This window comes from Filicampus tigris, chromosome 15 (genome assembly GCF_054856515.1).
Source record: "Filicampus tigris isolate MCC_2025a chromosome 15, RoL_Ftig_1.0, whole genome shotgun sequence".
In the NCBI taxonomy this organism is placed as follows: Eukaryota; Metazoa; Chordata; class Actinopteri; order Syngnathiformes; family Syngnathidae; genus Filicampus; species Filicampus tigris.
In genome coordinates, this window is record NC_141231.1 from 1,005,001 (window position 1) to 1,026,823 (window position 21,823).

General features: G+C 42.0%; 1 protein-coding gene across 4 annotated transcripts in view; it reads right to left on the reverse strand.

Moving 5' to 3' along the window:
* Positions 1–21,823, reverse strand: part of sptan1 (spectrin alpha, non-erythrocytic 1) — a 103,626-nt gene that overhangs the window by 1,021 nt on the left and 80,782 nt on the right. For all 4 annotated transcript variants that reach the window (XM_086053528.1, XM_086053527.1, XM_086053526.1 and 1 more), the window contains 15 exons: positions 17,324–17,532; positions 16,526–16,646; positions 12,329–12,450; positions 12,128–12,260; positions 11,951–12,049; positions 11,714–11,873; positions 10,972–11,048; positions 10,679–10,888; positions 10,249–10,545; positions 9,017–9,129; positions 7,996–8,013; positions 6,491–6,545; positions 4,726–4,922; positions 1,943–1,996; positions 1,711–1,857 (listed from right to left, as the gene is read on the reverse strand). In XM_086053528.1, coding sequence (XP_085909654.1) covers positions 1,711–1,857; positions 1,943–1,996; positions 4,726–4,922; positions 6,491–6,545; positions 7,996–8,013; positions 9,017–9,129; positions 10,249–10,545; positions 10,679–10,888; positions 10,972–11,048; positions 11,714–11,873; positions 11,951–12,049; positions 12,128–12,260; positions 12,329–12,450; positions 16,526–16,646; positions 17,324–17,532 — 2,012 coding nt within the window. The remainder of the gene's footprint in view (positions 1–1,710; positions 1,858–1,942; positions 1,997–4,725; positions 4,923–6,490; positions 6,546–7,995; positions 8,014–9,016; positions 9,130–10,248; positions 10,546–10,678; positions 10,889–10,971; positions 11,049–11,713; positions 11,874–11,950; positions 12,050–12,127; positions 12,261–12,328; positions 12,451–16,525; positions 16,647–17,323; positions 17,533–21,823) is intronic.

A 21,823-nucleotide genomic window follows, 5' to 3' on the forward strand; every position in this document is an offset into this window, starting at 1 on the left:
TCAAAGATATGAGTTGACTCAGAGACTTTGTACATACCCGCAGGCACTCATAAAAGGCGGTGACTGGTTCCCAGCGCGAGATCGATCAACGAGAGCACAAGTGGATTTAATTTTTCCACACACTGTACTGTACGTGAGCTGACTGGGTGCGCATCATCGCAGACTCTCGCTAGTCTCGTCCACTGTTCAAATGTGCCATTGATTTATTCAGAGTCAAGCTGGATACTTTCTCACCCATATTTGTAATGATGTGTTTACTCTAAAGGTTTTGCTAAAATCGGATAGTACAGTACAACAGCTGTGTTTATAGTCGTGAGTGCAGCGCAGCTCGCTTGGATAAATTACACTATGGCATTCTAATTAAGGTAAATCAATTTTATGATAAAAATTTAAACTTTAACGTAGTTTTTAGCAAACGTTCCCTCGTGCTCGTCAGCAGCCACGGTCGGTCGAAGCTAAATTCTGATCACAGCCTGCAAGCTTGGTATTTATATTCTTCATTTAGCATTTTTATAGTTAAATTGATTGTTTAACAAGTATTTAGAAGTGTGGGAACCATGTTGGGGTTCGCAACAACATAACAGAGGCGCAAATCCCCCCCAAATAAAACTGTACAATAAATATCATATAAAATAATAATCATAATCATAAGTAAGACTCTACTTGCGGGTTTCACTTATCGCGGCGGGTTCTGTCCCCCTATTAACCAACCGCGATGAATGAGGGATCACTGTACTGCTTAACTCATATTACACAAATGCAGTATTAACCAGAATGCCGTGTTTAGACTACTGGGGGTACATAATATTGTAAAGAACATTTTTTGGTTGACTTCCACTTTAACTCATATGGATCTACTGTATATCCAAATATCATAGGCATTAGTATTATTAGCTTTTCTTGGCAATTATTGTCAATACAGTATACGATGAGATTTACAATTTTCTTTTACGACGTCATGCTAGCCCATCTCTCAATACATAGGGTGTAATACCCAACAGCACACCATTTCGTGAATTGTGACTGAGTCTCCTGTACTACAAAGGCGTCGTCCAAACTGTGCTGCAATTGGATCAAACCTTCTAAGGCGAAACACTTGAGAAATCTGATGTTTAGAGACAGGGCTGCTCGCCATGCATGTCTGTAAAGTCTAGGGATAGACCGATTATCGGCATCGATATTTGGCTTTTTGACGAATATCGGCATCTGCCTTTTCTTTAAAACTCCTCCGGCCGATAATGAATCAATTTAAAATTGTGGAAATCAAAAGAAAGATATGTGAAAGTTTAACATTTCTGTCATTTTGAAATTTTCATTTACTGTAGAAAACTACATGTAGCTATTGTTTAAGTTTTCCTTTATCCTTTTTAAGACACGCTGACAATCCTGGGTGCTCCCTGAACTTTTTGTTCCAATTTTATAACAGAGATGTACACTGTCAAAAATGTCTTTTAACAATGATTATTAAAAAAAAAAAAATCACCTATATGCAAACCTGAAACATTGTTCGATAAACATGCTTAAAGATGATACAACAAAGTTAAGAGTAATTTTTTCTTTAGATTTTGATGCCAATATCTTCATTTTCACAGAAAATGAGTATCGGCTCCAAATATCAGTTATCGGCCTCCTTGACTACGAAAAATCGCTATCGGCCCTGAAAAAAGCATATCGGTCTATCTCTAGTAAAGTCACAAACAGGAGACAGACCTGTTTGGATCCACAGTGTCGAGTATTGCCTCAAATTCGGGATCAGGTTCACCCTCTTCAACCATGGGTAGGTCGTAACCTAGTGAACGCAGGCATGACTTGAACTCTTGGTGGTTTAGACGTCCAGACTTCTCCTTGTCAAAGTGTCTTAAAAACAAGTGTAGACAAAAATGTATGCAGTTAGCTGGGGAATTCGCATCACTTCAGCTGAAGTCGGTTCAAAACGACATACTTGAACATCATGCTGAACTCCTTCAGAGCCTCCTCCGTCACCCCAGTAGTGTTCCTGAAAGGATAAACAATAACACATAACTTACAGCAGTTATGAAACAGGGGGCTGCTAGTAGTGAGACAAATAATTTCGTTTCATCAAGGTAATCACATCGGGTCAGAACTGCGGAGGCTGCAAAATTATTTGCAATAAATTATGCTCTTTAATTTCAATGAAAATAATCTCTTTAAATGCTGTGAATTGTTAACGATGGAAGAGATGATTATTGACCCAAGGCGGAAGAAAGAGCAGCTTGCACTGCTTTTGCTTGCCTTATTTTGTGTCGCGGACACAGTAAAACAGGACAAAATTCCACATAGAATTTGCAAGGGTTACTGAGAAATCAACGTACTTTTCACTTTATGCACATTTTTAACACAGAGAATATGTAGTCTTCCGCAATATGGAACTTCAGAACTTAGAAATACAATAGAACAGCAAGAACAGCACCATAGCCTACAGACTAATCTATAAATACAGTATATAGAAGACTGTCCGATTTTTCGACTAGCCAAGAGTAATTTTCAATGTGTAATGGTTCCAGTAGGCAGAAATGAATAATTTATAATGCAAACGAAGTGCACAAGTTTACAAATTAAAATGACTCCTTTTATTTTCATTCTGAATTCCAAATTCAAAAATTCAGCTTTGTGGACTTGCTCAACTCTGCACCTATTTTTTTTTTTAAACCTTTATCCAGACATTCATTGAACATTCTCACACAATGAAAAACTCAAATATTTGAGTACAGTTTTAGGAATCTATCGACAATGTTTTTGTGAGCGCATTTTTTGAACAGGGGTTGGTGTATTGATATTACATTATGAGTATCATAAAATGATTATCAGTGTCGCTCTGGGACGGACTGGAAGAGCGCCTGCCGTTGACCTCTGAAAGTGAGCCTCGTACAATAGAGCTATTTCTCTTGACTGGACAGACGTGCGTCAAGCAGTTTTCTTTATACTCATTTTGTACGTACTGGGGTGGACAGAGAACCAACACACAATTCAAGTTGAAACTGTCATTCCCTTAACGAGTGACCTTACGACTCTTCCAGAGATTTACAGACTCGCATCATTCTCGATCTCATCAGGATGAAAAATTTCAACTGGAAGACATGACGAAAATGACATTACAGTTGCTCAGGGCTCAGGTAAAGACCAATCACAGCTCACCTATTTTATGAAGATGAGCAATGATTGGTTGTTATCTGAGTCCTGAGCATCTGCAATGTCATTGACAGGCGACAAATGTGACAAAATGGCCGCTGCCTGAGATGGCAAAAAACGGGTGGATTAACTCTTAGTCCACAGCCGCAATATTGATCAGAATGCCTTGTTTGGTGGATTTTACTGCTTAAAGCGGAAGTCAACCTAAGCATATTTTTTTCAAGAATATGTTCTATGCAAGCCCACTAGTTGAAACGGGGCATTCTGATAAATATTGCCTTTGTGAATGGAGTAAGTGTTAATCCACCTGTTTTTAGCCATCTCTGGGGGAGGCCATTTTGCGTCGACAGACGACAAAGTGGCTGCCCCCAGAGATGGCTAAAAACGAGTGCATTTTGCTGCTTAACTTATATTCCACGAATGCAATATTAATCAGAATGCCCTGTTTCAACTAGTGGGCCAGCATAGAACAGATTCTGGAAAAAAATATGATTGGGTTGACTTCGCCTTGAAATAATGTTTATGAATTATGAAACTTCTGCAGATAGCCTCTCTCCCATGGCGTCATGCAAGGATGCAAGTGGGACGGACAGGTTAAATGTAAGAACGGAAGTGCTTTAAAAGCACGAGGATGGACAGGGACGGAGGACGATTATTTTCTGAATAAGGACGGAGAGACAATGATGTAATGGTGCCCAGATTTTGGATGGAGGACAGACCAACAAAAAAATAGGGTAAAGTGCCCATCTCTGCTTTAACACTTCACGCGACACCTACAAAATGAAAGTTTTTACATATTCCCGCTGTCAGGACAGCTTTGTGACGAGATACAACACTCAGAGGTGGGCGTTCCGAACGTCAATTTATTTTATTATTATTATTATTTTTTTTAAAATATAAATACGACTGCCGATAAGCATTCAATTTAAAACTGGGTCATTTTGACTGATGCAGCCGAGCGCATCTGTCTTTTATAGAGCCTCAATCCAGCATTTTCCTGCCCATAGCAGCATCTGATTGGTTGGCCATGCAGAGTCACAGCCAATCAGTAGTGAACACCATATATGGGCTCATCCACAGTGGAGAGACGCACGCTTCGAAGCTAAGTTAAAGCAGACTCTACCGAACTTTTAATCATGAAAAGCATATGAATGAAATATCCGAATCACCCATTATCTGATTTGTCCATTTTCCACACAGATTTAGCTGCTATTGTCACGTTACATAAGAGTCAAGTGTGGAACTGACTTAATATTTTGCATTTATCTATCACCTGGTGGGTGTAATCCGTAATTTGACCAATTTACAGGACAATTGCTAATGTAGCACTGACAGAGAATTAAGACCACAAAAATCTGCTATGTGAACCACTACACTACCCAATGGCACAGTTATATTAATTTTCCATATTATATTTATCACTATAAAATACTGTATATTATATATTTTGGTTGTTTTCACTACATTCAAGAGTGTGGTCCAAATCATGCTCTTGTCAGCAGGTGCCTGAAACATTTGCTTAATTCATTGACTCAATCGGGTAACAGGTTCAGATACTATTGTATTGTGTTGTACCTCGCTTGTATCTGTTGCTCCAGGTTATGCTGCATCCTCATTCCTAGCTGGTCCAGTTGATCCCATTGCTGAGCCAGACCCACGGTGCTGTGCTCTGTGTATTTGTTGTCCAAGATCAGTGCTTCCTCCATAGCTGCACCCAAGTCTTCAATCTTCTTCAGCTGGCTGCGCATGGCTCGAATCTCCTGGTGTTTACGCTACACAAATGTACACACAATCAATAATGTGCCCCACAGTTTAGGTTTTTCATTCACTACACATTTGACATGAATGCTTGACTTCTGGAGCATTATTTAGCATTTACACAAAGCAAAAGGTGAACTTAACATGGTGAATGGGTACGTGTGTCTTGATCCTGTCAGCTAAGTTGTTGGGCTTTATGTCTGGTAGGGTCACTCAGGGCAAACGGGTCCCAGTTGAGGGTCCAGACAAAGCATGGCTCAACCTGACAACATATGGACCTTGTTTTCCCTCGCTTCGGTGCAGGTCATCTCCCTTCCCGTGGGCTCAACATCTGTAGTCAGGGCCATGCAAATCACGTGCAGTGCGGATGAAAGCAGTCTGATCCTTGGCTACAGAAGCTGGCTCAAAGGCTCGAGACCTCCACATAGCAGGCTTCCCTTGACACATGACTCGGGCTGCAGAACCACTTCTCTTGAGAGGGATTGGATTATCTTTCCTTCTGGAGTTGTGCCTGTTGATATGTGCTGAGCAGGTGTGGGCCTAATTATTGGGATGTTTTTCAGTGGCAGGATCAGTGGAGACCAGTCAGGCTTGACATAGAGATGAATGATAATAATAATAATAATAGTAATCATATATTTAATTTCTAACGCACATTTGGGGAACAAATCTCAAAGTGCACCGCACAGGCAACAATAACAAGTAATACAATAAAATAACAGATAAAAGAAAGGGGAGGGTAATCAACAAAACAGCCAATTGATAAAATTGCATAAAATTAGCCAGGAAAAGCGTTTTCAAAAAGGTAGGTCTTGGGTCCTATCTTAAAAGCATCCACCGTCTGTGCAGCAACGTACGGAGACACTCTGGATCAAAACTTGTTCCAGAGCACTCTTGGCCTCCAACATTATCTTCTAGTAGGAAAACGACCCAAAGCGCAGAGTAGTGTATCAGAGTAGTGGCTTCATAACAACGCTTTTGAATGGGCTTAAGAAGGAAGTCAGCCCAAACATATTTTTTTCAAGAATATGTTCTATTCATAGAACAAATTTTTTTCAAGAATATCTTCTACGCAAGACCACTAGTTGAAACAAGGCATTCTGATCAATATTGCGGTTGTGGATTAAGAGTTAATCCACCCGTTTTTAGCAATCTCAGGTAGCAGCCATTTTGTCACTTCTGTCGACTGAAAATGACATCACAACTGCTCAGGTAATGACCAATCACGGCTGACCTGTTTTCTGAAGCTGAGCCGTGATTGGTTGTTACCTGAGCCCTGACCAACTGTGATGTGATTTTCAGTCGACAGAAGTGACAAAATGGCCGCCCACTGAGATGGCTAAAAAGGGGTGGATTTTTCTGCTTAAAAAACATGTTTGGGTTGATTTCCCCTTTAAGTGGCCCAGAATGAGATTTATACATTGATTGATTTATAAAACAAATCTTGCCTGCAGTTTATCTGCATTTGATATGTTGAGCACTATTATTGGTAAATGGGTTGTCATTTGTAAATATACACTATTCATCAATAATTGGTCTTCAAAAGCAAGAGGAATTTGACATGATTGACTGTCATGTTTACCTTTGTGGCCTCCAGCTGGGATTCAAGCGTGCCGGATTCTTCCACCATACATGACCTGACACAAAAAGGAGTCGCGTCACAAAAGAAAAAGAAAATGTAATCAATTCACATTTTTAACAACTCCCTTTCCAGAGACAAACTAAGACAATCCAGCGGTCCAATTGATTTTAAACACTAATCAAGAGCCAATTAAGACAACCTGACACACAACATCTTTTGTTAAAATAGATTTCTCATGGGAAAAGATAAAACTAACTGTGAGCAAAGATCAAACAAGTAAGCTTCTGTGAGTTTCACAGTGACCACAAGACCAAATTTGATTAGTTTGATGATCATCTTCACTTGTGATTGAATTCTTATGAACTAAGATTTTTTTATCCTAATCTAAAGCTTTTGTTGCTGTTGAGCAGAGGTGGGCATTCAGATAGACTGACGGAAGAAATAGAAATATTTCGGGATTTAATAAAAGAATCAACCATTAATGCGGCCACGCACTTCCGTTCCCATACAGATGGACGACGTGGTGGTCTCCTTATCTCCAACAATATTCTTAACATAAACCAGTGTTTCTCAACCTTTATTGAGCAACGGCACATCTTTCACATCAAAAAAAAAATTACGGCACATCACTTAGCAAAATTTGGAAACATTTGGATCGAAACTAGGGCTATCAGGGCATATACCAGTAAGCATTACCATAGAATGAGGGCTTTCTCTGTTGGACTCATTGAATTTAATGGTTAACAATACATTTATATCGTTAGTTAAAGGCTTGTGCAGGCTAAAATGAAGCGCCCAAGCAGCTCCGTATGTTGGGTACGTGCGTGACTTCTCTCATCTACCAACAACATTATTGATTTATGACCTTGTTAAATGCAACAAGTCGGGAACAAGGTTGCTTGTCACCAAGTAATTTACACTCGTTAAAGTGTGAAATTTGAAGTTATATCATTTGAACGTGTCACAATTGCTAACCTGTCCATCGCCTTTCCCAACTTTCTCAAGTCTTTGACGATGCCGTTTAAAGCAGGAGGCTTCTTTTAATCATGCAAGGCAGACTTATTTAACCCTCATGACGTATTTGTCCATTTTTTGACTCTTTGATGTCTTTCTTATGTTACCATCAAAGAAAAAGCATAGAAAAAAAACACTCTACGCAGCTGAAATTTCACACAGGATGTAAAAATACATCAAGGTTCAAAATGGCACCAAGCTGTAATCTCTACACCACTGCATTTGGGAGTACACTTTTTTAGCCCTTTATTCACGCAAATGTCCATTTTTTGGCACATTGACTCCCATTATAAACACCAATTTTCAATACACTGTAAACCTGATGTTTTGTAGTGGTCACAAGGGTTGAGAATCGAACTCACGACATTTGGTTTGGGAGACCACTGTACCACCTGAACCATGCCGACATTTTGTTGTTATACTGACAGATGTCCACCCCCACCCCCATGACCACATGACAATTTCAATTTTAAAACAATTTTGATATTTACCCATCCAGAAGATATGTCCTGATTTCAGAATCCGGAACAACAGGAGGATTCCACAGAGTTGTGTAGCAGGTAGACAGAGTAAGTGGGGAAAGAAGATAAAAAGACAAAACATCTTATGAAATGATGTAGTACAACTTTTTTTCGTTAATGGTATACACAAAGGTGGGTTGTATTATTTACAACTTTACTGAAAATGAAGAGTGGAAAAATGGTTGTAATCAAGTTTACAGGAATAATGTTTTTTTTCCCCAACAAATCAATAAGCAGTCACCGCTTAATCATTTGTTTAAATCCATAATGCAAGTGCAGTGTTTATAACATAGGCAACGTGATAAGTAGCCTGCCGGCAATGCCCGAATTTGCGGGCGGGGGGTTTTGGTTGGCCGACAGAATTTAAAAAATGGCGGAACGGGGCGGGGGCCAACAATGTTTATGAATATGGCCGGAGGGTCGCGGCCGGAAGGGTACCCAAGTCAAGGGTGGAGGGTCGCGGCAGGACCGGCAAAAATGGTCAAGTGCCCAGCTCTGCCAATAATCTTTCATTTACGCTAGATAAGCATTTGAAAGATCACAGTCATTTCAGCAATTTCAGTAACTTCAGAATTTTGGCCTGCACGTGAAAGGTGGATATTTTTGACAAACTTTCCGGCCAATCGGAGAAAGGGGGTCTCTAAGCAAAAGACGACATGGAAAATGTTGAGAAATAATGTTCAACCATTTCACTCAAATTGTTAAAAAAAAAAAGTAACCACATTCCTCACAAAACACATTCCTCAAAAAGGCCATTTTTACCAACACAAAAAACTCAATTTCTCTGGTCTGATTTCGCTTGCTGAGTTGTAGTACTATTAGTAGTAATAGATGAAGTGGCTATTCCAACCAGACTCAGCATTTTGACATACTGTCATTTTAAAATAATCTTGGCACATTGCTAATAACACGTTCCATATAAAACAAACAAAACTGCAGTCACCATTTTAACAAAATGGACTGAGGAAATGCTCAAAGATGCTTGTTTCACCTGGTCTCCTGCAGCCATTGGTGGAATGCATTGGCATGCTGTGCAAACTCCTGCCGTAACTTGTCATTCTCCTCCTGTCTTCTCTGCTCTTTCTGCAGTTCCAGTTCTCGCTCCTTGATTTCAAAATTCAAACAAAAAGCTAACACAATCAACATGTATGTAGGAAAAACAAGGCTAAAAACACATTTTGACAAATTTCACAAATAATTCACTTTGTGTTAAACGTACGATGAATACATGTCAGAAAACCCAAGATCAGGCTCAACATTTTTGAGTAATTTTTGAGTAATACTTTGCCTCAATTTTTTGGTTGACTTCCAAATTGCACTATTTTAGGGGCAATTGACTTTGGAGGTTGTGTACTGTATTTGCTTGTCCTTTCCAGTAGGGCTGTGCAATTAATCTAAATTCAATTACAATTTTGATTACTACACTCCACGATTAAAAAATGGGCATAATCATAAAAAACGATTATTAATAAGCATTTCTATCCAGCGCGCTTCGTTTACACAAGCAAATCATGCTTGAATTTACACATTTGCACCTTTTCTTATTTTATAATAAGTAATTATATACATTTTGTTTGGTTCCAAAGGAACTGACTTACATTTATTTGTCTTTATATTTTTTTATATTTAAACATTTTCTTGTTTTGGACCAAAAAACAAAGATTGAATAATCGTGATTTCAATTGTTACCAAAACAATCATGCTTAATATTTTTTTCATAATCGAGCAGCCCTACTTTTTAGCCACAAGTCTATCAGTCCCTCCTGACTGTGGGCAGACAATTATTCACGCTTCCATTTAAACCATACCACACCTATTAGCTGTTTCTGTGCTCAGGCCAAAGCCCTGATTAATATTCATATGAATAATATTCATATATTAATACTAATAATTCCCTGTCAAATAAAAAAGTAGTGCCATGTTGTGCATCTATAGGCAATTATAACCTTTCATAGTTATCGGCAATTACTTGCAGATTTTCACTATTCACGGCAGGGTTTAGTCCTTACAGTACTACTGGTACTTTTTTTTTTTTTGCATCCTAGGATGACAACCCCTTGCCTACCAACACTATATCACTGTCTCACACCTATTGTTTTTTTTGTCAATTCTCCCCCACTTATTTTGTTTTTGGGGCCTAAAATGATATGCTGTGATACATTCAAGATTAACCAGAAAAAGGTGTGAGAAAGGTATATGACTGTAAATATTTAATGAGCATACCTTGATTATCTTCTGCAGATTTCTCCATGTTTCTTCTAAAGCTTCCATTGTAAACCAGGTGTAGGGGTTGGACACCACCTGGTAATTCTTGATTTGAAGGTCCAGTTCAGCCAGCTGGTTGAAATCTGTCTGGGCTGAGGTCAGCGAGGAGCGGAAGGCCTCATGGGCCTCACGCAGTGCACGAATCTCATCCAGAGAATTGCACCTCACTGGGTCTGTCAGATCCTCCTCTGCATTCTCAAACCAACTGTTAAAGGCTGATGCCTTTTTGGCAAAAGTAAGAAACAAGTCCTCAACCTGGGCGGGAACAAACAAAAAAACAATTATGACTTATGACTTGCACATATCATCCAACAGACAAACAACAACAAAAAAATCCCAACTCCCACAACACAATCTATCAAAAACACCCACGCTCTGGCCTCTTTACCTTTCGAAAATGCTCTTGAGCCTCCAGAAGCTTCATCTTGCGAGCCTCAGAGTTGGACAGCAACTGGTTCCAACGCTTTATTAAGGCAGCATGACGAGCTTCAATGGCTTTTGCTTGGATGTGCTTGGCAGCCAGCAACTGATCTTTCAGAGCTGTGATATTGGTAATGCCCTCTTGTTGGAAGGCTTGAAGTCCGGCATCAAATGTCTCCTACAGATCAACACAGAACAAATCGGTGGAGAAAAGAAGCAAATACAGCTAAGATGTACAGTATGTCCGAAAGATACAAATACCTGCTTGGTGAGTAGAGTCTGTACAGAGGACAGGTCTCTGCCATAGTCGTCATTCTTAAGGCTGTTCTCTTTCTCTCCTGAATAAATAAATGAATACAAAATATGACATCAAGTTCAGAAGCCAAAGTTTACACCGGCCTAAAATTGGCAACAGTTTTAAATGGGGAACCTGATGGTAGTCAGTAGCGAAAACTTCAGCAACAAAATCCACCCCTTTTTAGCCATCTCGGGGGGCGGCCATTATGTCACTTCTGTTGACTGATAATGACATCACAACTGCTCAGGGCTCAGGTAGTGATCAATCACGGCTCAGCTTCAGAAAACGGGTCAACCGTGATTGGTTGTTACCTGAGCAGTGTGATGTCATTTTCAGTTGACAGAAGTGACAAAATGGCCGTCCCCAGAGATGGTTAAAAACAGGTGGATTAACTCTTAGTCCACAAAACCACAATATTGATCAGAATGCCTTGTTTCAACTAGTGGGCTTGCATAGAACGTATTCTTGAAAAAAATATCTTTGGGTTGACTTCCCCTTTAAGGTGAAAATATGCAATATAAGGAGTACATACTTTGAAAGGAGAAATAAACATGCCATACCACAAAATGCAAACCACTCATCAGAAAAAAAGAATTGGAAGGCCAGATTGGAGTTATACCGCTCTAAAAAATACATGAGTTTTTGATTTTGGGACAGCATTATCTTACTGAAGACCGACTGCTTTTCTGAAGTCTTTTTCCATACCAATCCAAGACTCCACCACATCAGCCTTCCAGTTGAACTGCAGAAAGGCAGAGTTCTCATCCAGCTTTGCTTTCCTCTGAGCAGCTGCCCGGTCAAGCTCTGATACTTTGCCTTGCAGAGCTGACATCTTGCTAGTGATACTGTCCACATGATGGTTGTTCTGTTGAAAACAACAGCAAAATCATAAGAAGTTAAAAAATTCAGCTTCCTTTAACCGCCCATTCAACAAATACTAACCTTCTTGATGAGATCTTCTCCATTAGCACAAACATCGCTGACTCTGTCTCTGTGCACGGTGAAGTCTGTCTCAAATGCTTCATGTTTTTTGAGCAAGCCCTAATAATGAAATCTTGATGCTTAGAAAAACACATTCACTTATACATTTTGACAATGTGAGACTAGTTAGAAAAACACCTGCACAGCAGCCAGTGTGTCTCCGTAGTCTTCACCGCCCACTAAATTTAGTTTCTCGTTGATCCATGCTTCTTCTTCTTCCACGTTCGCCACAAACTGCTGGTAGTCCAACGATTCCTCCAGCCTCTGTCCCCTAGGATGTCAAACGTAGAACGTTTATTTGTGTACCTGTGTGCAGTTCAACATGTTTTTTGCATTTACCTTGCTCCAGATAGGTCTTTGAGTTCTTTCCAGTGGTCTACAAACTGAGACAGTCTCTGCTGTATCTCCTCCTGACCAATGGTGTTGTCATCAGACAGCTTCTTTCCAGTATCCAGCACAGACTGGGAGCATGAAGGGTTTGTTAAGATTGTAATTGTAAAGATAACATTTCCAAATGAAAATGAGTGTCCAGCTGAAAAATTTGCATAAACCAAACATGAATAAAATTATGTCATATATTAAGTAATTAAATGCAGAGAAGGACTTAAGTCATTCATGAGGATCAAAACATTAAAGGGACGGTGGGGCCGGGAAGTTCATTTTATATATTTTCTGATCAGGAAAATGAAAAAAGTTGTCATTTTCTATTTTATCAATAAATTTGGGAGAAATTAGGAAATAAGTGACTCTATGAATAACACCCCCTGTTAATGAGCAGAATGGCCGGGCCCCCTACCGGAGTCACGCGAGGGACCGATTCCAAACTCTCCATTGGAAATCATTGTACTTTCATTGCTTATAACATTCAAAAAGGGCTATCAATTGGCACCAAAATGTATGTGGACATCTCTACTAATGCCCACTTCAACATATCAAAAGGATTAACCTCTCCGTGGTTGATTTATATGAGAATGAGGAAATGTGGAAGTCAGCAGAGCTACATAGGCTGGAACCAGCGCGCACTGCTTCTTTGCTGATCACGGTTAGGACGGGCGAGGCATTAAACACCAGTCAGGATATTTACAGAGACTGAAGTGGAAATGAGACGTGCACATTTATTTGGATGAGGAGTGCCCCAGATTTTCGGCTTACAACGCGCCGTCCAATTTGGAAGGTAACAGCCGAAATGGCACGTTCCAATGCGGCCACACTCTCGGCTGTGCAGTCAACCTCAATGGAACTTTTCGTTCACTGTTCGATGAGGGCTTTTGTCACTCTCAAGCCGCTTTACTCGGGCAGAAGGGGGCTGCAAGCAAAAAGCAGAGACACCGCGTGCGACTGCTTGCGAGGCGACATGAAGACAGGCTCATCTTCACCTCCACACGCTGGGCGGACAGTAAGGAGCTAATGTTGTTGTGCTAACGCCTTTTGTTTTAACGGCCTGAAGCTAGTTGTTACTAAACTTCCGCTGTTCCAATTCCACCTTTAACCGGGGAGGGAAGCAGGGGGCTCCAATATGCCTGCTGCTGCTGCAAGCTGCGTCTCTCTCCCTCCTGAGACACGAGTTTAGCATCGCTAAATGTCTGAAATATAACCAGTCGGGGTTCGTGTGCGCATTCATGCTCTTGTCCGTTTCAGCTTGTGAAAGTGAAGGAGCAATCGCCACGGTATTTTTGATTGTGGAGGTGATCATAATGAGATCACGTTTTATGTCAATAAATCCAAACTTTTGTGCAGAACACTTTTATATTTTCACAGTTTGAAGTGGACAAGAGTAGTAATGTGCATTTGCATTTTGGTGGCGATCGGTCACCGTTTTAGACAACAGAACTGACAAAGCGAGCAATATTACCAAGCATGCCTTCCTCGCGTGACGTAGAACGCTAAGACCGAAAACATAACATAAGCCATGCCCCTTTGTGGGCGTGGAAATTTGTTGTAAACCTAATCACAAAAAAAGGACCTTAAATCACTACAGAGTCTTTTGAGGTGGGCATTTTAGGACTAATGTCGTTTTTACATGCAAACCTATTATATAAGTGCCAATGTTAAGCTCACCCAAGTGTCCCTTTAAGTTCCAAGAATGAGCTCTCTAGTTTGTTCTCGTTTGTAATTTGACGCCACCTATGTTAAAGACCCACACTAATCATGACCGGCCAAGCCTATTTTTTTGTGAATGCTGTTATGTACAACAGCAGCAGAACATTGTGTTTTTATTTATTTTATTTTTTTTACAATATTTTGAGCTGTTATAGAGCATCGTGAGCTTTTTATATATCGCTAACCTCCCCAAAATATCATGATAATTATCGCATCGTAAGGTTTATATTGTGATATTATTGTATCGTGACACTTGGATATCGTGACTTGTCTATAAGTCATTTAATGGCCTGGCCCCGGAGTAGCTCTCTGAGCTCCTCCACACCTTCCCGCAGCCTCAGGTGCTGCTCGAGGTGCCGAGGACCAAGAGGAGCCTCAGAGTGCATCGAGCCTTTTCAACTGCTAGTCCTTCCCTCTGGAATGACCTGCCATTGGTTGTTAGGCAAGCCCCCTCTCTGTCCATTTTTAAAACCCGGTTGAAGACACATTTCTTTTCTTGGGCTTTTGATCAGACCTGAAATTTTCGGCTCTTTCCCGGTGTCAATTTATTGGCTTCATTATTTATATTTATATATTATTTATGTCTATATTTATTAATACATGTATCACAGCCTTTTATTGTTTTTGTTCTATTTATTGTATTGTTTGTAAAGTGCTTTGTTACAGCGCTAGCTGTTATGAAATGCGCTATATAAATAAAATTGTATTGTACATTCATCCACCCAAATTCCCTCCAAGTAATATTACCCTCCTTCTCCTTTATATACACTGTGCCCCCACTTCTAGACCGTGCAACTCCTTTCATATTTTTAATACGTTGCCACATCCAGGGTCTGACCTATAGCTAAGTAAAACTATCTTGACTACCCCCAAGCCAAAATTGTTGGACCCATCCTCGAAACACAGTCCGCTCTACATAATGTCCAAGTTGCAGAAATCGATAATCTTGATTACTCAATCCAAAGTGGTTCATCCCACTAATTTTAACACAGGCAGTGTCTTGGAATTAGGGTCTATCATACCGATTAGTAGGGGTGTAACGGTACACTCGGGTGTATTAATACGTTTCGGTATGGCATGTTTGGTTCGGTCCACTTGGGTTCGGTTTGGTCCACGCGAGCTTATGCACGGATGCTGACTGTTGCGTGTGGGAGACACGATTGGCGGCACAACAGTGAGAGCCAGTAAAGAGCTAGAGCTCGAAGGTCCCCACGTACACTGCGATCTCCTGTTTGGGAACATTCGGGCTTTCCTGTTCCCCATCGCCGATGGGGAAAGGTGCGTGGATAAGTCTGAAAGTTGTGTGCCGACATTACTACATGAAATCATGTTGCGGCTAGCACGTCTAACATGCACGGCATCATCCGACTGTGAATGTTTCTTACACAAAGAAGCAAGCAGTCTTTTTAGCCCAAAACGCCAAACTTAAATAGCAAGATTTATCATATTGTAGCGTCTTCCAGGAACACGCCGTCAAACGTAGTTTAATTGTCACGTTTCTATTAATCCAAGTACAACTGCTTGCGCTCTTCTTTCTCCGCTGCTCCACTTGCTTGCCGTACGATGCATTCATAAACCTCGGAAACACAACTCAGCAACACACAAATCCGACCACAACACAGATAACCCAATTCATTACAATATGCTGTTGAACATTCAACAATTTCAATACCTAAAAAGTGTATACAATTTCATAAAGACTTTAAAAAAAATGTTCATTATAAAAAGAGCTTTAATGTAGTTCGCAATAATTGTAACTGTATGTATTTTTTTTAATCACAAAAAGTGTATACATGTACTGTAATGACTTGTCTTGACTTGAATACTTGGGTGTCTGATAGGCTTTTGCTGCTGAGTGTTTAAAGATTTCAGTGTCTTAATAATTTACTAAATTAAGAGAACTTTATTGCTAGTGTATTTTTTATTCTGGTATAATTTCTTAGAACATCACCCGAATGGTTCGCTTTTATTTATTTCTAAAAAAATTGTACCATTTACTTGTCATCTTTTCAAAATAAAAATATGAAAAAAAAAAAAAAAAAATCTGTTTTTTTTGTCCCCGAAAATATATCGAACCGAAGTTTCCAAAAAAACGAACAGAACCGAAATGTGATTTAGCGTACCGTTACACCCATACCGATTAGGATGCTAGTGTCGTAACTGGTATTTGAACTGTGGTTAATGGTTATCTGCGTGTAAGACAGCATTCCACCACATCGTTCGGCTGCAAGGTAACAAACCTGTTTTTACCTCATTCACTGCCAGACAAAAAAAACATTTATCAGTTTGAATATCTGCTCTTTGTCGTGTATTGCATTGAATATAGGTTGAAAAGGATTTTCAAATCATTGTATTATGTTTTTATTTATTTTTAACACAATGTCCCAACTTCATCGGAATTGGAGATGTTAAATAAAATGGGACTCGATTGCTTACCTTTATGGCTGGCTCATGGGCTCCCAATTCAGCCTCAAGCCTCTTGTGTTTCTTCCTCAGATTCTGCACTCCAGTCAAGTCACGCCCATAGTCTTCTGAACTTACAAGCAACTTCTTCTCTCTGTATAAGGTTTGGATATTAATGCACTGATCCAATGCAAAGTTATCTTCAAATACAAAAAGAACCTAAAACCAGAATTTGACTTGACTGAAACTGTTCACATTTCAACTCACTCCCAAAAATTGACATCTGGAAGTAGAAATAATATATAGTTTGGTACAACGTGAGAAGTTATTTACTGTAAAGAAGAAATTACTCTAAATTACTAACCGGAGCACAAATACTGACAGGCTTGAACAGGAATAATTTTGACCCAAAATATGGAAAGGAAAAAATAAATATATAAATAAGAGGTCATAACAGTGCTACTATGCTGACATGCATGATCAGCAAGCTGGAAGGGCATTGTTTGATATCACGTCTTTATTTTAGTCACTCCACGCAATGTTGTTTCCTGCTGTAGATGGGTCGATAGCAACTGTAAATATTTCACAGTGACATCACAACATTCACAAAATATGGAGAAGGTAAGCATATCACAGTCATAATGACTCCGAATGGGTGTGCGTTTGCCTCGCGGCCTGCCTTCATGCCTTTGTCAAAATACCTTTTTTGGGCCAATGCTTAGCTTAAGTACTAATATAAACACAAAACGTAAATAGGTTTAATCTTAAACCGAACTGTGTTCTGTACACGTAGGGTAAAACACAAATTAACTAAAAAGTGAGCACTCTTACTTGATCCAAGACTCCTCATCGTCCAGGTCCCTGAAGAACTGATGCAGGCGGTGAGACTCGTTGAGTTTTGCATGGCGGCTGGCTGCCATGCTCTTTATTTTGATGAAACGGTCATTGACTGCAGCACGCTTGTCCTTCACTTGAGAGGTATCAAAGGCGTTGCTGACCATCAGACTATCAGCCTGCCCGTTCAGATCCTTCAGACGATCCTTAGGAAAAAAGAGCGATTATATGATTAAGGTGTGTATAAGACCTTCCAGCGGAAGTCAACCCAAACATATTTTTTTCCAGAATATGTTCCCAGCAGCCTCTCTAGCTGAAACACGGCATTCTGATTAATTTTGCGTTTGTGGAATATAAGTTAAGCAGCAAAATGAACTTGTTTTTAGCCATTTCTGTGGGTGGCCATTTTGTCTTCTGTCGACTGAAAATGACATCACAACTGCTCACGATGACCAATCACGGCTGACCGGTTTTCTGAATCTGAGTCGTGATTGATCGTTGTGAGCAGTTGTGATGTCATTTTCAGTCGACAGAAAACAAAATGGCCGCCCCCAGAGATGGCTAAAAACGAGTGGCTTAACACTTATTCCACAACGCAATATTTGTCAGAATGCCCTGTTTCAACTAGTGGGCTTGCATAGAACATATTCTTGAAAAAAAAAAAAAAGTTTGCGTTGACTTCTCTTTGAATTAAAAATACTTACGGAAATCAGAAAATTTATAATTGATTTATTGTAACTATAATTTAGAATATTACTGCTTGTTCAACTCTACAGGGTGTGTTAAAAGTTCCAGTACTGGTGTTACAAAAACTGTTTTTACAAACTACAACTACAACTTTTCCCCTTCACTGTAATTAAGATAAGATAAGAAGATAAGAATGCCTTTATTGATCCCACAGTGGGGAAATTTTCATTGTTACAGCAGCAAAGATATAGGTCACACAGGGACGGCGGCATAATGTAGCCATTAATGTATAACATTGACGGCAAACATTCGGGATCAAACCTATGTAAATATAAGCAGTAACATGTGTATATACACATGTATATACACACCAACATACATCTACATAAAAAGTATGAGGAACACTCATTTTGGCCTGTACATAGTACAGAGGAAAATACTCTAAGTAAGTGACAGTGCTGCAGTGCTGTAGTGAAATGTAAGGAACAGCATTGGATAAAAATAAAACTAGACTAACAGTAGTGGGGAGTGTTGAGTATTGCACGGTATTACAGTAGTGGGGAATATTGGGTATTGCACGATATGAGCTCAGGTGCAGGACTGCACAATTGCACTAATGTCCGCCAGTTTGTAGAGACTACACAATGTTCTTGTTAAAGAGTCTGACAGCAGCAGGCAAGAAGGAACGGCGGAATCTCTCCTTTGCACAGCGAGGGTGTAACAGTCTGTCACTGAAGGTGCTGTGGAGTGCTGTTAGGGTGCCCTGGAAGGGGTGGTCCGGGTTGCCCAGCATTGATGACAGCTTGGCCAACATCCTCCTGTCCCCCACCGAGTCCACAGAGTCCAGGGAGCAGCCCAGGACAGAGGCCCTCCTGACCAGTCCTGACCAGTTTGTCCAGCCGCTTCTTGTCCCGGGCCGAGACGCCGCCTGCCCAGGTGACCACTCCCTGGAAGATGACCGATGCAACCACCGAGTCATAAAAGTTCCTGAGGAGTGTCCCCTGAACCCCAAAAGACCTCAGTCTCCTGAGTAGGAAGAGTCTGCTCTGACTCTTCCTATAGAGGGCGTCTGTGTTGTTGCACCAGTCCAGTTTATTGTTCAGATGAACACCCAGGTACTTGTAAGTTGAGACTCTCTCAACATCTGTTCCCCGGATATTCACTGGTGCAGGTGAAGAGTGCTGGCGCCTACCGAAATCCACCACCATTTCTTTGGATTTCCCCGCATTGATCAGGAGGCGGTTCTGCTGGCACCAGTCTACAAAACCCTGAGTAAGTTCTTTGTACTCCCGATCATCTCCGCCTGTGATGAGGCCGACAATCGCAGAGTCATCAGACAACTTCTGCAGGTGACAGGTAGGGGTGTTGTAGTTCAAGTCCGAGGTGTAGAGGGTGAACAGGAAGGGAGCCAAGACAGTTCCCTGTGGGGCCCCCGTGCTGCAGAGGAGCACGTCAGACACACAGTCCTGTGTCCTCACATACTGTGGCCGGTTTGTGAGGTAGTCCTGGATCCATGTGGTGAGGTGGTAGGCCACCCCCACCCGCTCCAGCTTGTCTCCCAGTAGGGTGGGCTGGATGGTGTTGAAAGCACTGGAGAAATCAAAGAACATGATCCTCACAGTGCTCCCCGCCTTCTCCAGGTGGGAGAGTGAAGTGTGGAGGAGGTAGATGATGGCATCATCCACACTGATGCCAGGCTGATATGCGAACTGCAGTGGGTCCATCGAGGAGCTCACCAGGGGGCGCAGGTGGACAAGGACCAGTCTCTCCAGGGTCTTCATCAGGTGAGACGTCAGCGCCACTGGTCTGAAGCTGTTGAGCTCCTTCGGGTGGGGGGTCTTTGGCACCGGGACCAGGCAGGATGTTTTCCATAGCTGGGGGACCCTGCCCAGCTTCAGGCTCAGGTTGAACATGTGCTGGACAATTGCACACAGCTGGTCTGCGCAGGATTTGAGGAGCTGGGGGCTGATGCCATCTGGACCCGCTGCCTTCCTCGCCTTCATCTTCATCAGCTGGTTCCTCACCTGAGATGTTGTGAAGGCCAAGGCTGGGCAGGAGGGAGTGGTGGCTATCTGGTGTAGCTGGGAGCTGGAGACTGTGGAGAAAAGGGGGGAGGGGGTGACACGCCCAGCAGGAGCAGTAGGTGGAGGCTGCAGCAGGAGAGACTGAGTGGAGGCAGGCATCTGATCGAACCTATTGAAAAAGAGATTCAGCTCATTTGCCCACTGCAGCCCCCCCCCAGTCCGGGTCTTGGGTTGTCCGTGGCCTGAGATGGTCTTCAGGCCCCTCCAGACTCCCCTGGCGTTATTCTGCAGCAGCTGCTCCTCCATCCTCTTCCTGTAGGACCTTTTCCCCTCTCTGATCCTCCTCCTCAGCTGGCGCTGCACAGTCTTCCGCTCCTCTATGTTGCCTGACGCAATTGCCCTCCTCTTCTCCTTCAGGAGAGTTTTTATGTCTGGTGTGATCCCGGGTTTGTTGTTGGAGAAACACCTTACTGTCCTGGTGGGTATGGTGTTCTCCATGCAGAAATTTATGTAGTCTGTAACAGTGTCCGTGAGACTACTAATGTCTTCCCCGTGAGCATCGCTGAATACTTCCCACACAGTTGTGCTGAAGCAGTCCTTTAAGGCCTCCTCGGCATCTCCAGACCATCTCTGAACCGTGCGGGTCACAGCTGGCTGCCTGCGGACCAGAGGTTTGTACACAGACTGGAGAGCCACCAGGTTGTGATCAGCTTTGCCCAGCGGGGGGAGGGGCAGTGATGTGTATGCCTCCTTGGTGTTGGCATAGAAAAGGTCCAGTGTTTTATTGTCTCTAGTGTGGCAGGTGACATACTGTGTGAATGAAGGCAGAGAGGAGGAAGGGGAGGCATGATTGAAGTCACCAGAGATGAGTATCAGGGCATTTGGGTGCTGTGTTTGTAGCCTGCTCACTGCTGCAGTCAAGACATCACAGGCTGTGTCACTGCTGGCAGCTGGTGGGACGTAGACGGTCACTGCGATCACATGACTAAACTCTCGCGGGATGTAGAATGGCCTCATGCCAACAGCTAGCAGCTCAATATCCCTGCTGCAAAGCTGCTCCTTAATCGTGATGTGCCCAGGATTACACCATCTATCGTTCACAAACACAGCCAGCCCTCCTCCTTTCCTCTTTCCACTCTCCAGCGTCCTGTCGCGCGTATGATTTGGAAGCCGTCCAATTCTACGACCGCGTTCGGCGTTAGCGCTGTTAGCCACGACTCTGTGAATAGCATCAAGCTAGCCTCCCGGAAGTCCCTCTCATGCCGGGTAAGCGCCGCTAGCTCGTCCATCTTGTTGGGGAGCGATCTAACATTCCCCATGATAACAGACAGGAGGACGGGATGGTATCGTCTCCTCCTTTCCCGGCGTTTAACCCCCGCACGATATCCCCGTCTCTTCCTCCTCAGCTCACGGGGTATATTGGGTCTCGCCCCGGGAGCCGACGCAGGGTTAGCACGGAGTGCTAACAGCTGATTCCGGCTGTAAACAATGGGGGCGCGGCTCCGAGCCAAGTCGCCGGACACGATCGCGCAAAAAACAGCAATCAGCAGCAGCAAGAATACCGCAGTTTGGGTGTCCATTGCTACGCAAGTTACGACTATCAACTATATCAAAAAGGTATGAGGTAGAGTAATATTAAGTAACAAAAACACACGAAAAGGCTCACCGATGAGCCGGAGCTACTGTAGCGGGCTGCCACTCGCGCGGCGTCAGAACCGGAAAAGTTCCGGTTCTATATAATTGTCCTGGACTATATAACTGACTTCAGCTCTCTGCAGTCATTGAA